Source organism: Trichosurus vulpecula, chromosome 4 (genome assembly GCF_011100635.1).
Source record: "Trichosurus vulpecula isolate mTriVul1 chromosome 4, mTriVul1.pri, whole genome shotgun sequence".
Classification (NCBI taxonomy): Eukaryota; Metazoa; Chordata; class Mammalia; order Diprotodontia; family Phalangeridae; genus Trichosurus; species Trichosurus vulpecula.
Genome location: NC_050576.1, coordinates 208,739,725 through 208,761,262, shown reverse-complemented (window position 1 = coordinate 208,761,262; position 21,538 = coordinate 208,739,725). Strand labels below are relative to the sequence as shown.

The window sequence follows — 21,538 nt, the reverse complement described above, 5'->3', positions numbered from 1 at the left end:
CTTCTTCTTCTTCTTCTTCTTCTTCTTCTTCTTCTTCTTCTTCTTCTTCTTCTTCTTCTTCTTCTTCTTCTTCTTCTTCTTCTTCTTCTTTCTTGTGGTTCCTCCCACTGGTTCTAATTCTTCTTTATAACATGACTAATGTGAAAATATTTTTAAAAAATTTTGGGGCTTACTATTTGACCAAGCCTTATTTTTGACTTGGAAAAATATTAAATAAGGACCCACAGAGACCCCTTTGCTGATAAAAGGCATAGCAAACAAGACAGAAAATAATAAGAGACAGAGACTGAGACAGAGACAGGGAGGGAGGGAGAGAGAGAGAGAGAGAGAGAGAGAGAGAGAGAGAGAGAGAGAGGGAGAAAGAGAGAGAGAGAGAGAGAGAGAGAGAGAGAGAGAGAGAGAGAGATTGAGACCTAGTACCCATCTTCTTATGGAGTTTCCAGTCTAGGAAAAAAAGATAAGACACATAATTATATGAATAGTTAACCAGTTACATACAGGAGATCCAGATCTACAATCAGTAATCAGTGATTTGGTGAAAGGCATGCTTGAAAGTATACTGATATAACTAATGGTGGGATTGGTAGAGGTAGATCTTGGGGCATTGACCCATGAGGGAAGAGAGCTCACACACAGTCCCATAGTGAGGAGACAAGGATTTTGCATGGCTGCCCTTAGGGGAGAAGCAGAACAGAACTAGGAAAATCTGGACCAGTGAGAATCTCAATTGATGGACAGGTACCAAGAGGAGGAAGCAAGACATCTAGTAGCTTTTAGTTTAATTATTCTTGCTATTGAGTTATTATGCCAGTAATGGTACACTGGCATATCCCAGCACTCTGGAATTGGGTCTTCTTGTAGTCAGTTTCGTTGGGAATGAAGCCCAGAGTAACTAGTAAAACTTTATCTAAAGCTAAATAATTGCATAAGGATGAGACTCAATAAGTATTATAAGGAAAGGTTGAAAAGAACTTTGAAGAGAGAATTCAACTGAGTCAAATAAGTTAACTCTTGTGGCAAGGGTCAGTCATGAGGTAGGAGTTTGCTTATCACTTTTTCTTTATAACTGTTGGACAGTGCAACAAGGATGGGCATGGAGTTCTTCCTCCTCATTTCTTACCCCATGACATCTTGCAGCAGAATCATATGGCAGGGTACAGTGGAATACAATCCAGGTGTAGATTCAAGTAGAGTTGGTAAGAATCTAGCATCTAGAACTGGAACATAGCAGGCCCCAGAGCCAATAGCCCTGCTAATTCTTGGGGATGTGTTTTGAGATTTTTCAAAAATGCCTAGTAATAACCTCAGTCAGGATTTCAAGTGAGCCTCAAAGCTGGAGGTGGAGGAAACCACATCCAAGTATTGGCACATGCCCAGTAGCAGGTAGAGGGGGCCCTGCAGAGTGACTCATCAAGAAGAGATTCTATACCCCATGAGAAGCAATACAAGGGGTTCATGAGAAGATATTGGGGGTACGATGAGCCCAACAGGGTATAAGTTGTCTCTGCCAATGTCTTCCTTAACTGTATTCTTCTCTACTTGTGTCTGTTTTGAGCATTTATTATTCCCACTGATGCCATGTATATTTATGGAACAGTGAGCCTAAGGTTTATGGAAAAGATGTTTAATTGCTATTTTTTTCTTTACTTGACATTTCAATAAATGCCTTTTTACTTTGAGCTAATTGTATTCCATGAAATTTTGGGGACTTGTGAGCTCAATAATTTTAGGATTGTAAACCCATAAAGTTGCTTCAACTTGGGGTAGTTGTTCCCTGAAGGACTCAGTCTGTGAGTATGAATTGCCAAGATGTAGTCCAAAAGGATGTTAAATAATCTATATCTATATCTATGTCTATATCTATGTCTATATCTATATCTATATCTATATCTATATCTATATCTATATCTATATCTATATCTATATCTATATCTATATCTATATCTGTTTCTATATCTATATCTAAGAGCAAAAAGGGGTACTTCATAACAAACAGATGTGTCTAAAAATGGAAAGGACTAACTTGGGACATAGTTGGATTCCTTTCACTGGAGAGCTCCATACAGAGGCTGGATATTCATCAATGATTTCCTGTTCAGGCACAGATTGGATTCAATGTCTAAGGTATCTTTCAACTCTGAATTTTCATTTCTAAAATGATGGCTTCTTGGAGTTCTACATCTAATCCTGTAGTCTATAGTTGCATTATTAGTTGGGATCCCTGTAGTATTTCTTATTTACTTCAATAGGCAGCCACTAAACATTTTCCCTCATTTTTTTGCTTGAGTACATTGTAGTCTAACTGCAATTCTGCTTGTTTTTCCAGCAAATGTAATTTTTCAGGAAGTCTCAAGTGAGTGATTAGTGAATATTCCACTAAAAGACCTATTGTTACTAGTGCTCTAACTTGGAAGCAAAGACAATAAATACTGAAACTATTGCTAATTTCTATACTTATATCTTTGGAGAGTTGCATGGTGTAGTAGATAGAGATCTAACCTCAAGGGTAAAAAGATATGAGTTTTGACCCATGATATCATTGTGAACCTAGGCAAATTTTTTAATGTCTTATTATCTCTTTAGTTGCAGAACAGTTGGTTATCTTCATTGACTGGAGAATTCTATCACTAGGAGATTTCTGCAGAGCTGACATCACAGGTCCAGACAAAACAACCAAACAGACCAAAAAATAACAAATTTTTGGAGTCATTTGGAGAAGGATATTATCTGAAAACTTGACTTGGCATAGTCATCACTTTGATATTAAGAGTGACACATTTCATTCAAAGTCATGCAACCTCTCACGAAGTGTTAGAGGTATTGTAGATTCGCAAGTTCTCTAGGAGGAGAGTTGAGATTCAGGTGGGATTCCTCTGTGAAATCTTTCAAAGTAACACAGTTCTATATGTTCAAGGCTTGAAATAAATTACAAAAGGGCCTAATAGAACTGAATTGGGGGCAAGAAATTTGTCAAGCCTCCTACATCATCTGACTGCTCAGATACTTTGTGGGCAATCAATAAATGTTTGCTTATAATGCCCTCCATTAAGACCGTCTCCATATCTTTATGTTTCTTGGAAAGAATGGGTAAGGTCAGGTAAAAATGCACTTTGTGAGCTCATAAGCCTTTTTCCATATGGCTAATCAATATGCCTGAATGGTTTTCTACCTAAGAAAGGTTATCTTGAGTTTGTCCCAAGTCAAGGAAAGGAAGACCAATGAGTTATTTGATAAGTCACAGGTACTTGTGCTTCTATTGAGATAAGAAACCTTTCATTAAGGGAAATAGGATATAATCTGGACCCCTTCAGAATTCTCCTGGGCAGGATCTCATTCTATTTCCCATTCTCTAGCTTTTTCCTATAACAACTTCTACAGTATTCCTCTTTATTCTTTCTCTCTATCCATTGAACTCTGCCACTGAGGCCCTGGACTTCATTAATATTTTAGGACAATTACGATGGGGCTGGGAGAATATTGGAGTTAGGTTTTAGTGGATTCTGAAAACTCAATTTTGCTAGGAATCCACAGAAATAGTTACTGCCTCTCCCCACCCCCACATCATCACACAAATATCGTTCAGGAAAATCTTACCTGACCAAATTCTATCTATGACTGCTTTTCTGTCTTAGTGAAATTTTTGAAGGATTTTCAGGATTTATTTCACTATGGGCAAGGCACTATGCTAAATGTTGGAGTCACAAATAGAAGCAAAACGAAAGATAATCTTTGCCCTTTAGGAACTTTCATTGTAATGGGGGAATACAATACATATAGGGAAATGGCAGCCAGGTTGGGGTGGTTGGTCTGGAAAGTTACAGGAGTGATGAGTAGGGGAATAGGGGAGCACAGAGGGAGTATACTAAATCCAGGAATAGTGAGTGGGATGGTTGATTTCATCATGGTTCATAATTCCAGAACTCCATGGGAAGGTCCTTTTAGTTTACAAGTAGATGTAGAGGAGATGGCTAGAAAGCAGGGAGTGAAGTAAAGTATGGCTGGGGCTTTTCAGAAAGTGTTCTAGGAAAGGTGGTTGTCAGGAGAGGAAGAGCCCAACACAGAAGTTTCTTAATGGTACTCAGATTTGGCAGCATGAATTAACCCTAGGTATTGCTTGCTTTTGACCAACAACTCTTCTCTTTCTGTGTGGCCCCAATGAGGATCATTATAGGGACTAACAGGGAAGAACTTTCTAGAGCAATGAAGAAGACTTTTATCTGCTCATCAACAGGATTGTTATGTCTTGAGTTTAGAGAGAACTCTAGGAAGAAAGGGCAGGTGGAGAGAATTTATACTGATAAGGTATGTGGAAGTGCAGAGCTCATTTGCGCTCCAGAAAGGGATGCCTTTTCCCTACATCTGCAGCCTGTGTTGGGATTCTTGTGGGTTGTTGCTGCAGTGTAGGTAGCTGAGGAATGAACTGATGGAAGGTTTGGGTTGAGACCAAGGCATAGTAGACAAGAGCCTTTGTTCCTCTTTCCCTTGCTATATAATTTATGGTTCCCTTCCTGCCTAGCATGGGGAAGAAGAGACAGAATGACAGCAGGCAGTGTCACTCATAAGATTTCAAGAAAAAGGTGGGGGGCAGCTAGGTGGCACAGTGAGTAGAGCACCAGCCCTGGAATCAGGAGTTCAAATCTGACCTCAGACACTTGACACACTTACTAGCTGGATGACTTTGGGCAAGTCACTTAACCCCAATTGCCCTGCCTTACCCCCTGCAAAAAATGAGAAAAAAGTGGTTGGTGCTTATGCTTGTGTTATTTTAACTTTTCAGGTCTGATATCATTCAAATTTTGATATTAAAAAAAAATTGTCCGAGATCTTGGGAGCCACTGAATCTGCAGTAGCAGTGGCTGTTTCTAGAGCTCTTAGCCCACAGACATTAAGGGGGTGGAACAAGTGATAAGAAGAAGATCATAGGGGTCTTTTTGCTTGCACTGGGGGTGGGACTCTGTTGCTTTGCCCATATGTAGCTCATACGTAGCCACAGTCCTGGATGGCAGTCCCAAGGTGAGGAGGAGCACTAGAGCTTGCAGGCCACAGTGGAGCAGAGACCCTCATTGCAGTTCCAGGGCAGAAAAGAATGCTTGTGGTTACTCACAGACCAGAGCACAGGCCAGGAGAGTAAGTAAACACCTCTCCTTAGATCATACCACCTTGGAAGAACTGAAAGCTTACAGGTCTCTAGAAGTATCTCTTAAAACAGCTGCACAAAAACCCTGAAGCTTGGAACAGTGTACCCTCTACCCTGGAAGCAGAGCCCAACTTTATCGAACAGTTAAAAGTCAAGAAATAGACTGGAAAAATGAGCAAACAACAGAAAAAAATTCTGACCATAGAAGGTTACTATGGTGACATGGAAGATCAAAACACATACTCAGGAAGACAACAAAGTCAAAGCTCCTACATCCAAATTCTCCATAAAAAATATGAATTGGTGCTAAGCCATGGGAGGGGTCAAAAAAGGATTTTTAAAATTAAGTAAGAGAGGCAGAGGAAAAATTGGGAAGAGAAATGCGAGTGATGCAAGAAAATAATGGAAAAAGAGTCAGTAGCTTGGTAAAGGAGACACAAAAAATACTGAAGAAAATAACACCTTAAAAAATAGACTAGGTCAAATAGTAAAAGAGGTACAAAAAAAACAATGAGGAGAGGGATGATTTGAAAAGCAGAACTGGCCAAATGGGAAAAGGGGTACAAAAATTCACAGAAGAAAAAAAATACTTCTTAAAAAGTAGAATTGGCCAAATGAAAAAGGAGGTACAAAAGCTCACTTTAGGAAATAATTCCTTAAAAATTAGAATTGAAAAAATGGAAGCTAATGGCTTTATGAGAAATCACGAAACAATAAAACAAACCAAATGAATGAAAAAAATAGAAGACAACATGAACCATATCATTGGAAAAATAACTGACCTGGAAAATAGATGTAGGAGAGATAATTTGAAAATTATTGAACTACCTGGAAGCCATGATCAAGAAAAAAGCCTAGACATCATCAAAGAAAGCTGCCCTGATATTCTAGAACCAGAGGGTAAAATAGAAACTGAAAGAATTTATTGATCACCTCCTGAAAGAGATCCCAAAACGAAAACTGCCAGGAACATTATAGTCAAATTCCAAAATATTGTAAGGACCCGGAAAGAAACAATCCAATTATTGTGGGGCCACAGACAGGATAACACAAGATTTAGCAACTTCTACATTAAAACATTGGAGGGTTTGAAATATAATATTCTGGACATTAAAGGAGCTAGGATTACAACCAAGAATCATCTACCCAGCAAAACTGAGTATAATTCTTCAGGGGGGAAATGGACATTTAATGAAATAAAGGACTTACAAGCATTCTTGATGACGAGATCAGAACTGAATAGAAAATTTGATTTTCAAATACAAGACTCAAGAGAAGCACAAAAAGGTAAACAGGAAAGAGAAATCATAAGGGACTTAATAATGTTCAACTGTTTATATTCTTCCATGGGAAGATGATGCTTGTAACTTTTAGAACTTTCTCATTATTAGGACAGTTGGCAAGAGTATATATAGATAGAGGGTACAGGAATGAGTTGAATATGAAGGGATAATATCTGAAAAATAAAATTAAGGGGTGAGAGAGGAATACATTGGGAGAAAAGGAAAAGGGAAAGGTAGAATGGGGCAAATTATCTTACATATAAGAGGTAAGGTGGAAAGGAAGATGGGGGAGGTGAGAAGGAATGAGTGGAGCTTACTCTCATAATTGGCTTAAATTGGGTATAGAAATCTATCTTATTCTGCAGGAAAGTAAGAGGGGAAGGAGATAAGAGAAGGGGGTGATAGAAGGGAGGGCAGATTTGGGGAGCGGATAGTCAGAGGCAAAACACGTTTGAGGAGGGACAGGGTGAAGAGAGAGAGAGAGCGAGAGAGCGAGTGAGTGAGAGAGAGAGAGAGAGAGAGAGAGAGAGAGAGAGAGAGAGAGAGAGAGGATAGAATAAACAGAGGAGGAAATAGGATTGAAGGAAATGCAGTTGGCCATAGTAACTGTGAAAAAAAAAATTAAAAGCAAGTTTCTCTGATAAAGGCCTCATTTCTCAAACATGTAGAGAACTGAGTCAAATTTATAAAAATAAGAGCCATTTCCCAATTGACAAATAATCAAAAGATGTGAACGATTTTCAGATGAAATGATCAAAGCTATATTTAAAAAATGCCCTAAATCACTATTGATTGGAGAAATGCAAATTAAAACAATTCTGGGGTACTACCTCATACCCATTATATTGGCAAATAGGACAGAAAAGGAAAATGACAAATTTTGAAGGGGATGCGGGAAAAATGAGACATTAATGCACTGTTGGCAGTGGTGTGACCTGGTTCAACCATACTGTAGAACAATTTAGAACTATGGTCAAAGGGCTATAAAACTATGTGTACCCTTTGACATAGCAATACCAATACTAGGTCTGTGTCCAAAAAGAGATTAAATAAACAGAAAGGAAAAAGACCTGTATGTACAAAAATATTTACAGCAGCTCTTTTAGTGGTGGCAAAGAATTGGAAATTGAGGGGATGCTCATCAGTTGGGGAATGGCTGAACAAATTGTGGAATATGATTGTGATGTAATATTATTGTGCTATAAGAAATGATGAACAGGATGCTCTCAGAAAAACCTGGAAAGACTTACATGAGCTGATGCAAAGTGAAATGTGCTATGTACAAAGGAACAGCAATATTGTAAGATGCTCAGCTGCGAAGGACTTAGCTATTCTCAGTAATACAATGACACAAGGATCTTTGAAGGATTTATAATGAAAAATGCTATCCATCCCCAGAAAAAGAACTGATGATATCTGAATACAAATTGAAGCACACATTTTTTACTTTATTTTCCTTGAGGTTTTTATCTGTTTTCTTTTACAACATGACTAATATGGAAATATGTTTTGCATGACTACACATGTATAACCTATATCGAATTGCTTGCCTTCTTAATGAGGGAGGTGGGAAGGAAGAAAGGGAGAGAATGCGGAACTCAAAGTTTTAAAAACAAATGTTAAAAATTTTTTTACGTGTATTTGGGGAAAAATAAAATACTAAACAAGAAAAAAAAATCAGCAGCTGCCTGCCAAAATCCTGACTGGATTTAATGATGTGGCTTAGGTCAAGATTTGGAAAGTTTGACTCTTTTAAAGGGGGATGTTTTCCTTAGTGTGAGATGAGCTGAGTTGGAATGTTGAAGGAAGCCTTACCCTGCAGGAGAGGGACAGCATACAAATGAAACATCATTCCCTAGACTAGTAGGAGAAACCATTGAAGTCATATGTAAAATAATATTCTATAAAATATAAATATAAGCCATATAAAATGATAAAATTTTATGTGGAGCCAGTACAAATGATCATCCTTTTCACAAGGGTAATCTGGGAACTCTTCTCTCTGCATGTGGAAACTCATCATTCATTATGCAGTTAGTTACAGGGTTTTGTAGGACCATAAGGCAGCAGATACTATATGTCTTCTCATTTCCCCAAGAACAACAACCAAAAGAACCCCTAGAGGTTCCCTCACCTGTCTTTTCCAATAGTTGAATCTTCTAATTTGGAATCTAAGACGGGCATTGTTGTCTGGAAAACATTTTTGTGGCAAGAAAAGGTAGCTGGCACTTTCAGGTTCCATTTTTTCTCTTGCCCAAATAGTCCCACAAATGTTCCCTCTGAAGTCCATAACCCAGAGGTCCCATCTGAACAGCCGCTGATGATGAAGGAATCAGAACCATAGGAGAAGTACTCCACACTCATGACTGTGCAGCTGTGGGCCTTCCAGCCATGAAGCAGGAGGGGGTTATTGGATGAGTTCTAAAGAATTGACAATGGAGGAAAGACACAAATAACTGGTCATAAGAGCTGCTGATACGAGTAAAATAAGCACACCATATCCATAGGACTCCAAAGATTTGTTTCATTTTGTTTGGAAAAGCCCAGACCTGTAAGTTCATTGATGTCAAGGATTTATGGTTTTGTTAGTATAGAAATGCTCTTGACTTGTGTAGATAAATTAACTTGTCTGTAACTTATACTCTTAGAAAATAATATTGGGACCTGAGAGGTAAGTCATAGTCACATAGGTAGTATTTATCAAAAGTAGGACTTGAATCTGGGTCTCCAAGGCCAACTCTTGATCCCTTGTACTATGTCATCTCTTGAAAGTTTTGTTACACCTACAAACCTAGGCAGCTGGGAGATGCAGTAGACAGAGCGCTGGGCCCAGAATTAGGAAGACCTGGGTTCAACTCCGGCCTCAGACACTTACTAGTTATGTGACCCTGGGTGAGTGCCTCAACCCCATTTAGTTTCTTCATGTATAAAATGAGCTGGTGAAGGAAATGGCAAACCACTCCAGTATGTCTGCCAAGAAAACCCCAAATAGGGTAATAAAGAGTCAGACAGGACTGAAACAACTAAACAAGAAAAAAACTGGGCCCATTGATCTGAAAACTCCCCAAATTTATTTTTATTAACATCATCAGGCAATAGATGTGACAAAGAATAGAAGAAATAAGGTTACTGTAAAACAAAACAACTAGTTTCTACCAGTCTAAAAATGTAAAAAAAAAACATGGTCAAATCTTTCAAATTTAATAGTTTAAATAATCCTGGGTACTTCCCATGAGTTTCCGTATGCTGAAGGTATGATTAAAAGGGCAGAGACTATAGAAGTAGAAGGACATTTCTTGTCTATCTCATTCAAATGAATTTTTTGAAAGTGATGATTACTAAATACTAGCATGAGAAGCTTATGATGTGGAGGATATTGCCCAACATGATGGGTTCCCCTTTTTCTGGGATGGTTGAAATAGATTCTAATGTTGCAAGCTTAGAGCCCGGAGAAATTAAATCTTTAAGGCTCCTTCTAGGCCCAGAGAATCAATAACTAATGAACATCCTAACTGCAAGGAGATCTATGGGAAGACCTATGTCAAATCTGCTCGTCCCTGCTCAATTATACCAATGATATTCAGTCACTGATAATAAGGCTAATAAATGAAGCACAAATTTCTCAATCCTGTTTTGTTTAATAATAATTTCCTATTAGTTTAACTCTATTTATTTAACTCCTATTAGTTTAACTCCTTATTTAACTCCTATTAGTTTTACTCTAAGATACATAGTTGAAATGGAGTATTTGCTGGCATTGAAATGAACAGAATGAAAAGAAGGAGTATATTGCTTCTTTAACAGTGGCCATCCCTTCTGGGGAGTATTTGTGAAAATGCATTTTTTTTTCCAGTGCCACAAGTGCCCTAGATCCCAGAATTCCTTCTGGTGACATGTGCTATCCATGGAGCTGGACATATGCCCTTGCTCTTTCTGGTGGGCTCCTTGATAAAAGACATGTAAAACCTTAATAAAAGTCCATGTGGAACCTGGATAAGCATTATGTTTTCCTTTTCTTTTTATTGGGGATGGTATTAGGAGAGGATGAGAAGGGAGCTAACAATACTGCTTCTCTCCTCCCCTTCCCCAAAAGGCTTGTAATTGGTCTCCAAATGACCCAAACATTGAGTGAATTTCCTCAGAATTCCTGGATGGGGAACATAACTATCCAGAGACTCTAAGAAGAGCCTGATCCTCCTGTACAAGGCCAAGATCCTGCAGGAATGAAACTAGTCTGGCCCCTTGGTGATAGAGTCTCTTGTAGGACATTGGGTTCACACAGACTGGGTTTAGTACTTTTTGGTTTGATTAAAATTTATTTTATTTTTAAATGAAACTCTGCTTTCTCCCTCTCCCATGCCTCCCCTCCCCCAACTGAGAAAGTAATGTTACAAACACATAGTCAACACAAACAAATTCTTGTATTTATTATGTCCACAAAAATTCATCTGAATCAGCATTCTGAGTCCATTACACCTTTATCAGGAGGGAAGTGGCATGTTTCATCATGAGTTCTCTGTAATTGTGGTTGGCCATTATGTTGATCAAAGTTATAAGTTTGGTTCTGGTTGGAATGAATCTGGCTCTTCCCTCACTACACCATGGAATTCTGGGAGAAATTTCTTCAGCAAAGTTAATGATTCATATCTATGGTCTCCTCAAAAGGGATTAATAGGATGTCTCCTAGAAAAGAACTCACTGTACAAAGTAGATAGGTACAGAATACATACATACATACATACATACATATATATATATATGTATATTTCCTCTTTCACAAGTGAAATGTTTAAAACTTTAAAAAAACCCACCTCATAAATGTACACTGACAAATACTTAAGACATGATACATTAATCCACAGCTCCCATTATATTGTTTGAGGAGTAAAACATGAAACCTAAACTTAAAACATGAAATATTTCCTGGGACTTTGTCTGAGCAAGTAATTCAAGGTCTATATCTCCTGGCATGGCAGGGTATGGCTTTGCCCTCATCTTCCTAGTGATGATCATCTTCTCCAACAAGTTATTTCAGAGGTTACCTCCTCCTGGGCAACCAGCACCCAGATCAAGGAGATCCCAAACTCTTAAACTCACAAGATCACTGACAAAGCTAGAACTACTTTTCTCAGGACCACTGTTCAAATTTAGACAGTCACAGAAAGATTGTAAAGAAAAAAAAACAGCTTTGAAAGACTTAAGAACTCTGATTAATGACCAAGTATTATAGCAGAGGACTGATGATGAAACATGCTGCCTGACAGTGGGTTGATGGACTCAAGGTACAGAATAGAATACACATGGTCAGACATGGCAAATGCGTAGATTTATTTTGCTTGACAATGCTTATTTATTACAAATGTGTTTTTTTTTCATTTGGGATGGTACTAGGGGAGGAGAGGAGATAACAATAGTGTTGACCCCATGCCCCAAAAGAAAAGAAATAAGAGTTTCACCAAAGCATTTTTTAAAATTCCCAGAAGATAACAGAAGAAAGCTCTGAAAAAAACATAGACAGTAATCAGGATAGTTTTGAAAGTAACAGGTTAAATTTATTATGTGCTTAAAAGAAGAAATTTGTGAAGGAAGGATAAGCAGACAACATGTTTGAAATTAACACCTTAGATTTCTTACATAGTTAAAAAAGAAAAGCCAGCTATACATAACAGAGATTTGTGGTTTTAATATAATCTTTTTTTCTGTTCTATTTTGTACATTAAAATGTTCTTTTTTGGTGTTTGTGAAGTTAGAAAAATTTTTAAAAAATTTCTGTTAGGGGACCTGACCCTGAATCTATGTTCAGGGAAAGAAACTTGAAGCAGAAGAATCAGGCAGAAACTTGGGGCTCGGTCTTAGAATTATCTAGGCCAGCAAATGTGCTCGTTGCCATGTAAAGACAGTCACCATTGCTGCCAGGAGGGTGGGTGGGGGCAATATTCCCCTCCTCCTCCTTCTCAGATAGAAGTCCCAACACACATAACAGATGGAGAGAAAGGGAAACAGTGGAAGTTGTATTCTAATTTCTTGTATTATTATCTCATGAAAAACTTACCACAGAAGGAAGGGTTGTCGCATAGTTTGAAATATCCCACACCTGGATAAAGCCGCTAGTGTCTCCAGTGACCAGGAGGTGGTTATCCTTGCTGGATGACAGCCCAGTTACAGAAATATCCTCTTTTAAGGGAGCATAAAATTTGCCTATGTGGAGTGGAAAAGATATAAATCATTCTATCCAGAAGACCTCATTATAGGTAAACCAGTTTTTATAATGCTATGTACACAGTACTTAAATCAGATTGAAAAGGATCTTACCTGGGAAAGGTACATTGCCAGATGCCTTGTATGTTCCCCTGAATCATTCAAAGATCATCATTTGACTCACTAAGGCTACAGAAGTGGTGGTAGTTTGCCCTCAGAAAGGGGAGACTTTCACAATTTTAATTCCTCCGCTACTGTCTCAACTCTTAGATTGACCATAATTGTCCTTACTTAATGACTGTGGCTGAGTAATGACCAGGACCCTTTTCTTGGCAACCTTTTTGTTTTCTGAATTTGTCAAGATTTCCTGCCCTACCATCCCTCCTCCCTTTCAGGGTCTTACAACTACTAGTTTCAGAACTTTGACACAGGCATGCCTAAGAAAAAGAAAAAAAGAGCTCAGAATATGTTGTAAGTGACATATATTAATCATTATTCAACCTTTTAGTTTACTATGTTCTTAAGATCTTAACAGATTGCAGAATAGCCCAATGCAAGAGACTTTCCCCTCCACCACCTCCATCATCAAGAGATCCACCTATTTGGTGGAATAGACCCCAGGATCTTCTTGCCAAGGTCACTGAATGGGTGACCCCACAAAGCAGTTGCCTCACCTTTATCCCCTGACCATTGCTGAGGATGTAATTGAGGTACAGAGCATCCCATTACCTGATGAGATCACTGAGTTCAAAAAAGTTCATTCACGAACTCTGCCTCCAGCTCAATGTTTAGCAAACTCATACCTCTTTCTCTCCCAGCGAGACAAACTCTTGGCTGCCTAAGAATAAGCCACCATTTCTCCACAGCTGACATTTTCATTCCCGTTAACCTCAACATTACCCTGGCCACATTCTACTCTGGTCCTGCATGCCCCTTCCATTGTACCCTCTAGAACTCCTGTTCCATAGTTAACAAATCTCCTTTTACTTTGGACCACTTCTTCTCAGGGTCCTTCAGTCTTTTCATTCCCATAGAAATCTGATTCATCCTGAGGTTGACTTTGGGATGCTTCTTCAGTGGAGAAGGTTATAGGGACAGGTAAGTTTGAACTGCCTTCTTCATACCTGAGCTGGAACCTGTATGGCTATGGACAAGTCACTTACCCTTTTTGGGCCTCAGTTCCTTACCTATAAAATGAAGTGGTTAGTCTAGTTAACCTCTAAGGCCCTTTCTAGCTCTGAGTCTATAATCACATGCTTCTGTAGAATATAAAATACATTGCCCTGATTTCGAGTTGAGGTGGGGCTAGAACTGTCAGATGGATGGGTCCTAAAAGTCCGTCATCTCATGGATGCATAATTTTCTGTTCTATTCATCTGCCCTCCCCACTTATCTTGGTGCTGAGCTTGCCTCCTCTTCTGGTCTTCCTTGTAGTTATTGAGATATAAAACACGTTCATTAAATCTTCTAGGTTACCCAAAGAGAGATAGTTTGAAAACCTGTCCTGAAACTCATCATTTCACCCCTCATTGAAGATTTCTATTGAAACTGCCTCCTTCTAGCCCCAAATAATTTTCAATTGGAGGAATTCATTTATATATACTATCAGTGATCTCTTTCCATTCTATATATCTAATATCATTACGGCAGCATCTAGTTTGCTGAGAGATTCCCCCTTTAAAAAATTTCCCTGGAATTGACTTAAAACATCGGTTTTAAGTATTTTAGGTCCCAGGAGAGGGCCCTTTTCCATCAAAAGAATTAAGTAAATTCCTTCAAAGAGGATTAGGAAGAGCTCAGAAGGTGCTGTCAAAGATGCAGCTATTACTGGTCTTGTAACACTGAGTCATCATTAACTGCCTGCTGCTTTGGATATCCTGTGCACAAAATTTGAATCAGCTTACAGTTATAGCTCAGTGCATTAGACTTTTCCCAGGGGCAGAGACTTCATAGGGGAAAATAAATCCATTCATACAAGGAAACCCAGATAATCAGTGTCTACAAAGTTGCTCTGTTCTGCTGATGATAAAATCTGAACCATTCATTTAGTAATCATCAACAAATATTTATTAACTACCTACTATAAATTAAGCATGTACTATGTGCTGGGAGAGATTAAAACTTTAGGTAAAACTGGTCTTTGTTTTCATTAAGCCTACTACCTAGTGTCAGAGGGCAGAATCTGATACAAATACAGATAAATATAGAATATTATATTACATGATAAGTACATTAAAGAGTTATAAAAATTGCTACATAAGGTCCTATGGAAAAGGTCATTATTCACCTAGGTTATTAGATGTCATTTTAGTTGAGATTTAAAGGATGAGTAGGAAGTCTTTGGACAAAGATGGAGCAAAGACATAAAAGTGTGAGATCATAGAATCTGTTCAGGGAACAGACTAATCTAGTTTGTCTGGTTTGTAAGGTACCAAAATGGGGATCATATGAGAGAAAGATGGAAAGACATGGTAATGTGAAATTGTTGAAGGCCTTGCTTGAATGTTAAAGTTTGGACTTTATTTGGGAGATGATAGGAGATGATAAGCGTTTTTGAGCAGAACAGTGACATGACCAGATCTTGCATTAGAAAGTTTATTTTTATGACAGAATGAAGACTAGATTAGAAGAGGCAAAGAACAGAGGCATATCTTTGGAGGCCACTACAATAGCACTGGAGGTGGTAATGAGAACCTGTACTAGGGTGTTGGCATTGGAAAAGAGAGGAATAAAGGATGAAAAAGATATTTTTGTAGAGACAAAATATATAGTACTTTGTTAGGAGAGATGGTGAATGCAGAAATCAAAGATAAGGCAGTATTATAAGCATAGGACACTGGCTAAATGGTGGTACTACTGACGGAAATGGAAAGTAAGAAGGAAGAACATTTTAGGATAAAAAAATACTAAACTCCATGTAGTCACATTGAGTTTGAAGTACCAGTGGGACATCCTGGCACACATGTTTTTTAGGCACTTAGAAAGGTAGGAAGGAAACTCAGAAGAGAATTCAGGGATGTTGATATAGAGGTGGGAGTGGTCTACATAAAGCCATGGAAATGAATGAGATTTACAAAGGAGAGCATATAGTGAAAAGAGAAAAGAAGGGTGAGGACAATATTTAATACTTACAGACATAAAGAGTCCAGAAAAAGAATGAGGAAGAGATGTAAGAAAAGAACAAAGAGATGAAATTGTTGTGGAAGCCCAGAAGGTGAAAAGTTAAAGTAATAGGGAGTGGTTAACACAGCCAAATGCTTCAGAGATACAAGGAAGGATAGAAACTGGAGAAAAGCCATTCATTAGATTCAGTGAGGAGGATGTTGCACTAGTAGCCTTTAAGAGAAGGATTTAAGTATTGTTAGTGTGGAAACAAGATGGTGCACTCAAGGGCAGGGACTCGCTTTGGCCTGTTTTTGCATCTCCAGTGCTTAGTATAGTGTCTGACCCATAGTAAGCACTTAATGAATATGTACTGAATGACTGATTGACCCACAGTTTTGAAGAGACTGCGGGTAGTGAGGAAATATAGGCAACTGGCAAAGATCACTTTTTAGATAAGTTTAACCATGAAGAGAGAGATGGAGACATAGAAAGGTGGAGATATAAGGGCCAAAAAGGCCTTTATAGGATTTATTAAAAAGGAGTATGTATGTATACAGGTGAGAAGGAGCTAATGGAGGGGGAGCCAAGATGGCAATGTGAAAGCAGAGATTTATGGGAGCTCTCTTATAAATTCTGTCAGATACATCTAAAAAAGTGAATCTGAGCAGATTTGAGAGAGATAGAAGAGGAGACTCAGTGTGGCAGATTTACAAGGCAGGAGAGTCCGCAGGGTCTACAGGACAGAACCATGGGCTAGGAGAGTGCTGGGTGCATGGAACTGCACCCGACCATGCAAGAACAGGAGCAGCAGGGAACCCAGCCAGCAGACTGGACTGGGAGAGCACTGGGCATGCAGAACTAAACCATACCAGAGTGGGAGCAGGAGCAGGCCCAGGGTGGAATTGCCAACTATGGTGGTGATCCCCAGGTCTCTTAGTCCAGGACTGGAATCTGTTGGTGCTGCGTGAGACAGCAGCACAGAGCCTGCACCCACAGCAGCAGCTACTCCTGAGGCTTTCAGCCTACAGTCTGAAGGTTTGAAACTTGCCTTCTTGAACTTCCAGGAGCAATGATGACCAGGTAAAATGATTCTTGTCCCTCCCTTCCTCATCCAGAGAATACTGCCCTGGGAGAAACTCTGGAATAGAGGAGCCAGAAGAAGGGCTTCAGTAGCCTTTTAGCTTGGGAGGCTGGGGAGACAGGCCCCTCTTGTGGTGGTGGAAGGAGACTTGTACAGGAAGAGAGGTGTCCCAGCAGGCTCTACCTCAGCAGACTGGTGGGAGTTCCTGAGCCCCAGGGGGGTGGTGCCAATATCAGGACCCCAGGCATGCCTTTTCACAGCCAGGGGAAGTGGCAGACACCAGCACAGATAATGGCTGAGAACATGCCTGCTGTAGCAGAGCCCTAGGGGAAGAGGAGACTTCCAGCAGCCAGACCACCTCTCCCTCACACCACGCACCTCACACCAGGAGCTTCAGGGTAACCTGGGGGAACTCAAAAAGACATCCACCTGGCCTTGACCTTGGCACACCTGCCAGCTCTATCTCAGCACCAGGTGAGCAGCAGCATTATATAGCCTTTATCTGACAAAACCAGAGGCCACAGCACACAAAGCCAATAACTAGGCCCCCAATTCCCAGCACAAGAAGCTTGGGACGGAGCCCCCTGGACCCTAGAATCAGAGATCCACTTTAAAAGCCAGGAAAAAGGCAACCACCATGAAGAAACAATTCAGAAAAACAAGGACTACTGATTCTAATTATGGAGACAGGGAAGATCAAAATACCAATTCAGAAGAGGACAGCATTGACACTATATCCACACCTGAAATCTAAAAGGGAAGGTGAACTGGTCTCAAGCCCAAAAAGCATTCTTGGAAGAGTTCAAGGAGGATTTTAAAAACCAAATTAGAGAGGTAAAAGAAAAAGTGGAAAAAAATTTGCAGATGAGAACAAATCTTTAAAAAGTAAAATTGGTGAAATGGTTAAGGAGATTCAGAATCTATTCAGAGAGAATGATGCCCTGAAAAGTAAAATTAATCAAATGTGAAAGGAGGTATAGAAGTTAAGTGAAGAAAACAATTTGTTAAAAATTAGAATTGGGCAAATAGAAGCTAATGACTCTATGAGACATCAAGAATCAGTCAAACAAAATCTAAAGAATGAAAAAATAGAAGAAAACATGAAATGTCTGATTGGAAAAACAACTGACCTGGAAAATAGATTCAGGAGAAATAATCTAAGAATTACTGGTCTACTGGAAAGCCATGATGAAAAAATGAACTTGGACAGTATCTTCCAAGAAATCATCACGGAAAATATCTCTGCAGTCCTAGAACCAGAAGGTAAAATAGTCATCAAAAGAATCCCCTGAAAGTGATCCCAAATAGAAAACTCCAAGGAATATTGTAGCCAAATTCCAGAATTGTCAGGTCAAGGAGAAAATATTGCGAGCAGCCAGAAAGAAACAATTCAAATATTGTGGAACTACAGTCAGGATCATGCAGTACCTTGCAGTTTCTACACTAAAAGATAGGAGGGATTGGAATATGATATTCTGAAAGGCAAGGAAGCTTGGACTACAATCAAGGATCAACTACCCAGCAAAATTGAGCATAACTTTTTCAGGTAAGGAGATAGATATTCAATGAAATAAGGGAATTCCAGACCTTCCTGATGAAAAGGCCAGAGCTCAATGGGTAATTTGATCTTCAAATACAAAACTCAAGAGAGACATAAAAAGGTAAACAGAGAGAAAAAAAACATTGTCATCATTCAGCAAGTTACTTACATCTTTATATAAGATTATATTGCCATATATGTTATATATATGTCAATCTTGAGAATGGTACAGTTATTATGATAATTAAAAGTATATACATAGACTGAGGGTGTCAGTATAAAGTAACTTATGTGGTGATAAAACATAATTAAGGGGTGCAAAGGGATTGTTCTGGGAGAAGAGGCAAGGAGGAGGTAGAAAAGGGTAAATTACATTACATGAAGAGGTAGAAAAACATTATAGTATAGGGAAAGAAAGGAGGGAGAAGAGCAGTGTTTGGGCTTTACTCTCATCGGATTTGATTCAAGGAGGGAATAACATACTCTGATAAGGAGAAGGGAAAAGGGGAAAGACAAGGTGGGGGATGGTTAGAGGGAAAAGAAGAAGTAGCAAGGGGAAAAAGGTAAGATAAGGAAGGGGAGTCAATGGCGAGGGAAAATTGAGGAAGACAGTGGTCAAAAGCAAAACTCTTTTGAGGAGTAGAAGGAAGAAGGAAGAAATAAAAGCATAAATGGGGGGAGGAATAGGATGGAGAAAAAGACACAGATACACACAGGGTAAAGATAAAAGGCTGGAGGAGAATATACATACATACATACATATATATATATATATATACATATATATATATATATATATATAAAATACTTCAGCTGAAGTAAAAAAAAAAAGCAGGGGTAGCGGTCCTAATCTCAGACAAAGCAAAAGCAAAGATAGATCTAATTCAAGGAGATAAGGAAGGAAACTATATCCTGCTTAAAGGCACCACAGACAACGAAGTAATATCATTACTTAACATATATATACCAAGTGGTATAGCATACAGATTCTTAGAGGAGAAGTTAAGGGAGTTACAGGAAGAAATAGACAGCAAAACTATACTAGTGGGGGACTTCAACCTACCCGTCTCTGAACTTGACAAATCTAACCTCAAAACAAACAAGAAAGAAGTTAAGGAGTTTTTTCAGTAAGGCAATAAACACAACATCAATGATAATCGTGAATATGTCTATGTCGTTCTGTATCACGAAGTATGAGAGACTCTCCATGTAGAAGGTAGAAGTAGTAAAACATTTATTCAGACAACAGATAACTAGATCCCATAACCAAACAATATGCTCCCACAACCAGCAAGCCCACTTTATCATAACAGCAAGGAACTTAAAACACAATATCACAACATGGAGCTTCACCATCCCAAAACCTCTCTGACCCCCTGCTGGGGTCTTCCCAAAAGAAACTCACAGTACAGCTACCATATTCTGCTCAGCTATCATGATGACCATTAACAGACATAACAGCCCTCTCTCTCTCTCTCTCTCACAGCATTTCCTGTGACACAACTTCTTCTTCCCCTCAGCAAGCTCCACCACATGTGACTTAGGCTTACTGTGATGTAAGTAGGTCACATGGCCTATTAATGGGTGGGAAAGATCTTCAAATTTAAATTCCTATTACAGCAGGTGAATAGAATTTTAGAAAAGGTAGAGATGATAGACCTCTGGAGAAAACTGAATGGGAATAGAAAGGAGTTTACCTTTTTCTCAGTGTTATATGGCACATACACAAAAATTGACCATATACTAGGGCATAAAAACCTCACAATCCAATACAGAAAGGCAGAAATAGTGCATCCTTTTCAGATCATGATGCAATAAAAATATTTGTAATAAAGGAACGTAGAAAGATAGACTAAAAATTAATTGGAAACTAAATAATCTAATCTTAAAGAATAAGTGGATCAAAGAACAAAGCATGGAAACAATTAATAACTTCATTGAAGAGAATGACATTAGTGAGACAACATACCAAAACTTATGGGATGTAGTGATATCAGTTCTTAGGGGAAATTTTATATCTCTCAATGCTTACATGAATAAAATAGAGAAAAAGGAGATCATTGAATTGGGCAGGCAACTAAAAAAGCTAGAAGAAGAACAAATTGAAAACCCCCAATTAAATACCAAATTAGAAATACTGAAAACCAAAAGAGAGATTAATAAAATTGAAATCAAGAAAACTATTGAATTAATAAGCAAAACTAAGAGCTGGTTTTATGAAAAAACCAATAAAGTTAATAAACCTTTGTTCAATTTGATTTAAAAAAAGAAGAAAACCAAATTACCAGTATCAAAAATGAAAATGGTGAATTCACCTCCAATGAAGAGGAAATTAAAACAATAATTAGGAATTATTTTGCCCAATTGTATGCCCATAAATTTGACAATCTTAGGGAAATGGACAAATATTTATAAAAATATAAATTGCCAAGGTTAACAGAAGAGGAAGTAAAATACCAAAATAACTCTATCTCAGAAAAATAAATCGAGGAAGCCATTAATGAACTCCCTAGGCAAAAATCTCCAGGGCCAGATGGATTTACATGTGAAATCTATCAAATATTTAAAGAACAATTAATTCCCATACTTTATAGAATATTTGGGAAAATAGGTGAAGAAGGAGTCCTACCAAATTCTTTTTATGACACAAACACGGTACTAATACCCAAAACAGGAAGAGTCAAAACAGAGAAAGGAAATTATAGACCAATTTCCCTAATGAGTATTGATGCAAAAATTTTAAATAAAATATTAGAAAAAAGATTGCAGCAACTTATAATGAGAATAATACACTATGACCAGGTAGGATTTATTCCAGGAATGCCAGGCTGGTTCAATATTAGGAAAGCTATCAGCATAATTGATCATATCAACAACAAAATTAGCAGAATCCATATGATTATCTCAATAGATGCAGAAAAACCTTTTGACAAAATACTACACTCATTCCTATTAAAAACACTAGAAAGCATAGGAATAAACAGTCTTCTTTGAAAGTATAAGTGACATCTACCTAAAACCATCAGCAAGCATTATCTGTAATGGGGGTAAGCTAGATGCATTCGCAACAAGATCGGTAGTGAAAAAAGGATGCCCATTATCACCCCTATTATCCACTTTGGTAATAGAAATTTTAGCTTTAGCAATAAGAGAAGAAAAAGAAATTGAAGGAACTAGAATAGGCAAAGAAGAAA

General features: G+C 38.4%; 1 protein-coding gene across 1 annotated transcript in view; it reads right to left on the bottom strand.

The window, feature by feature from the left end:
• LOC118848415 (WD repeat-containing protein on Y chromosome-like) overlaps window positions 1-21,538 on the bottom strand; it is a 152,864-nt gene that overhangs the window by 27,763 nt on the left and 103,563 nt on the right. Inside the window, exons 18-19 of the mRNA XM_036757277.1 lie at window positions 12,473-12,618; window positions 8,555-8,841 (exon numbers count right to left, since the gene is read on the bottom strand). Of these exons, the coding sequence (XP_036613172.1) occupies window positions 8,555-8,841; window positions 12,473-12,618 (433 nt within the window). The remainder of the gene's footprint in view (window positions 1-8,554; window positions 8,842-12,472; window positions 12,619-21,538) is intronic.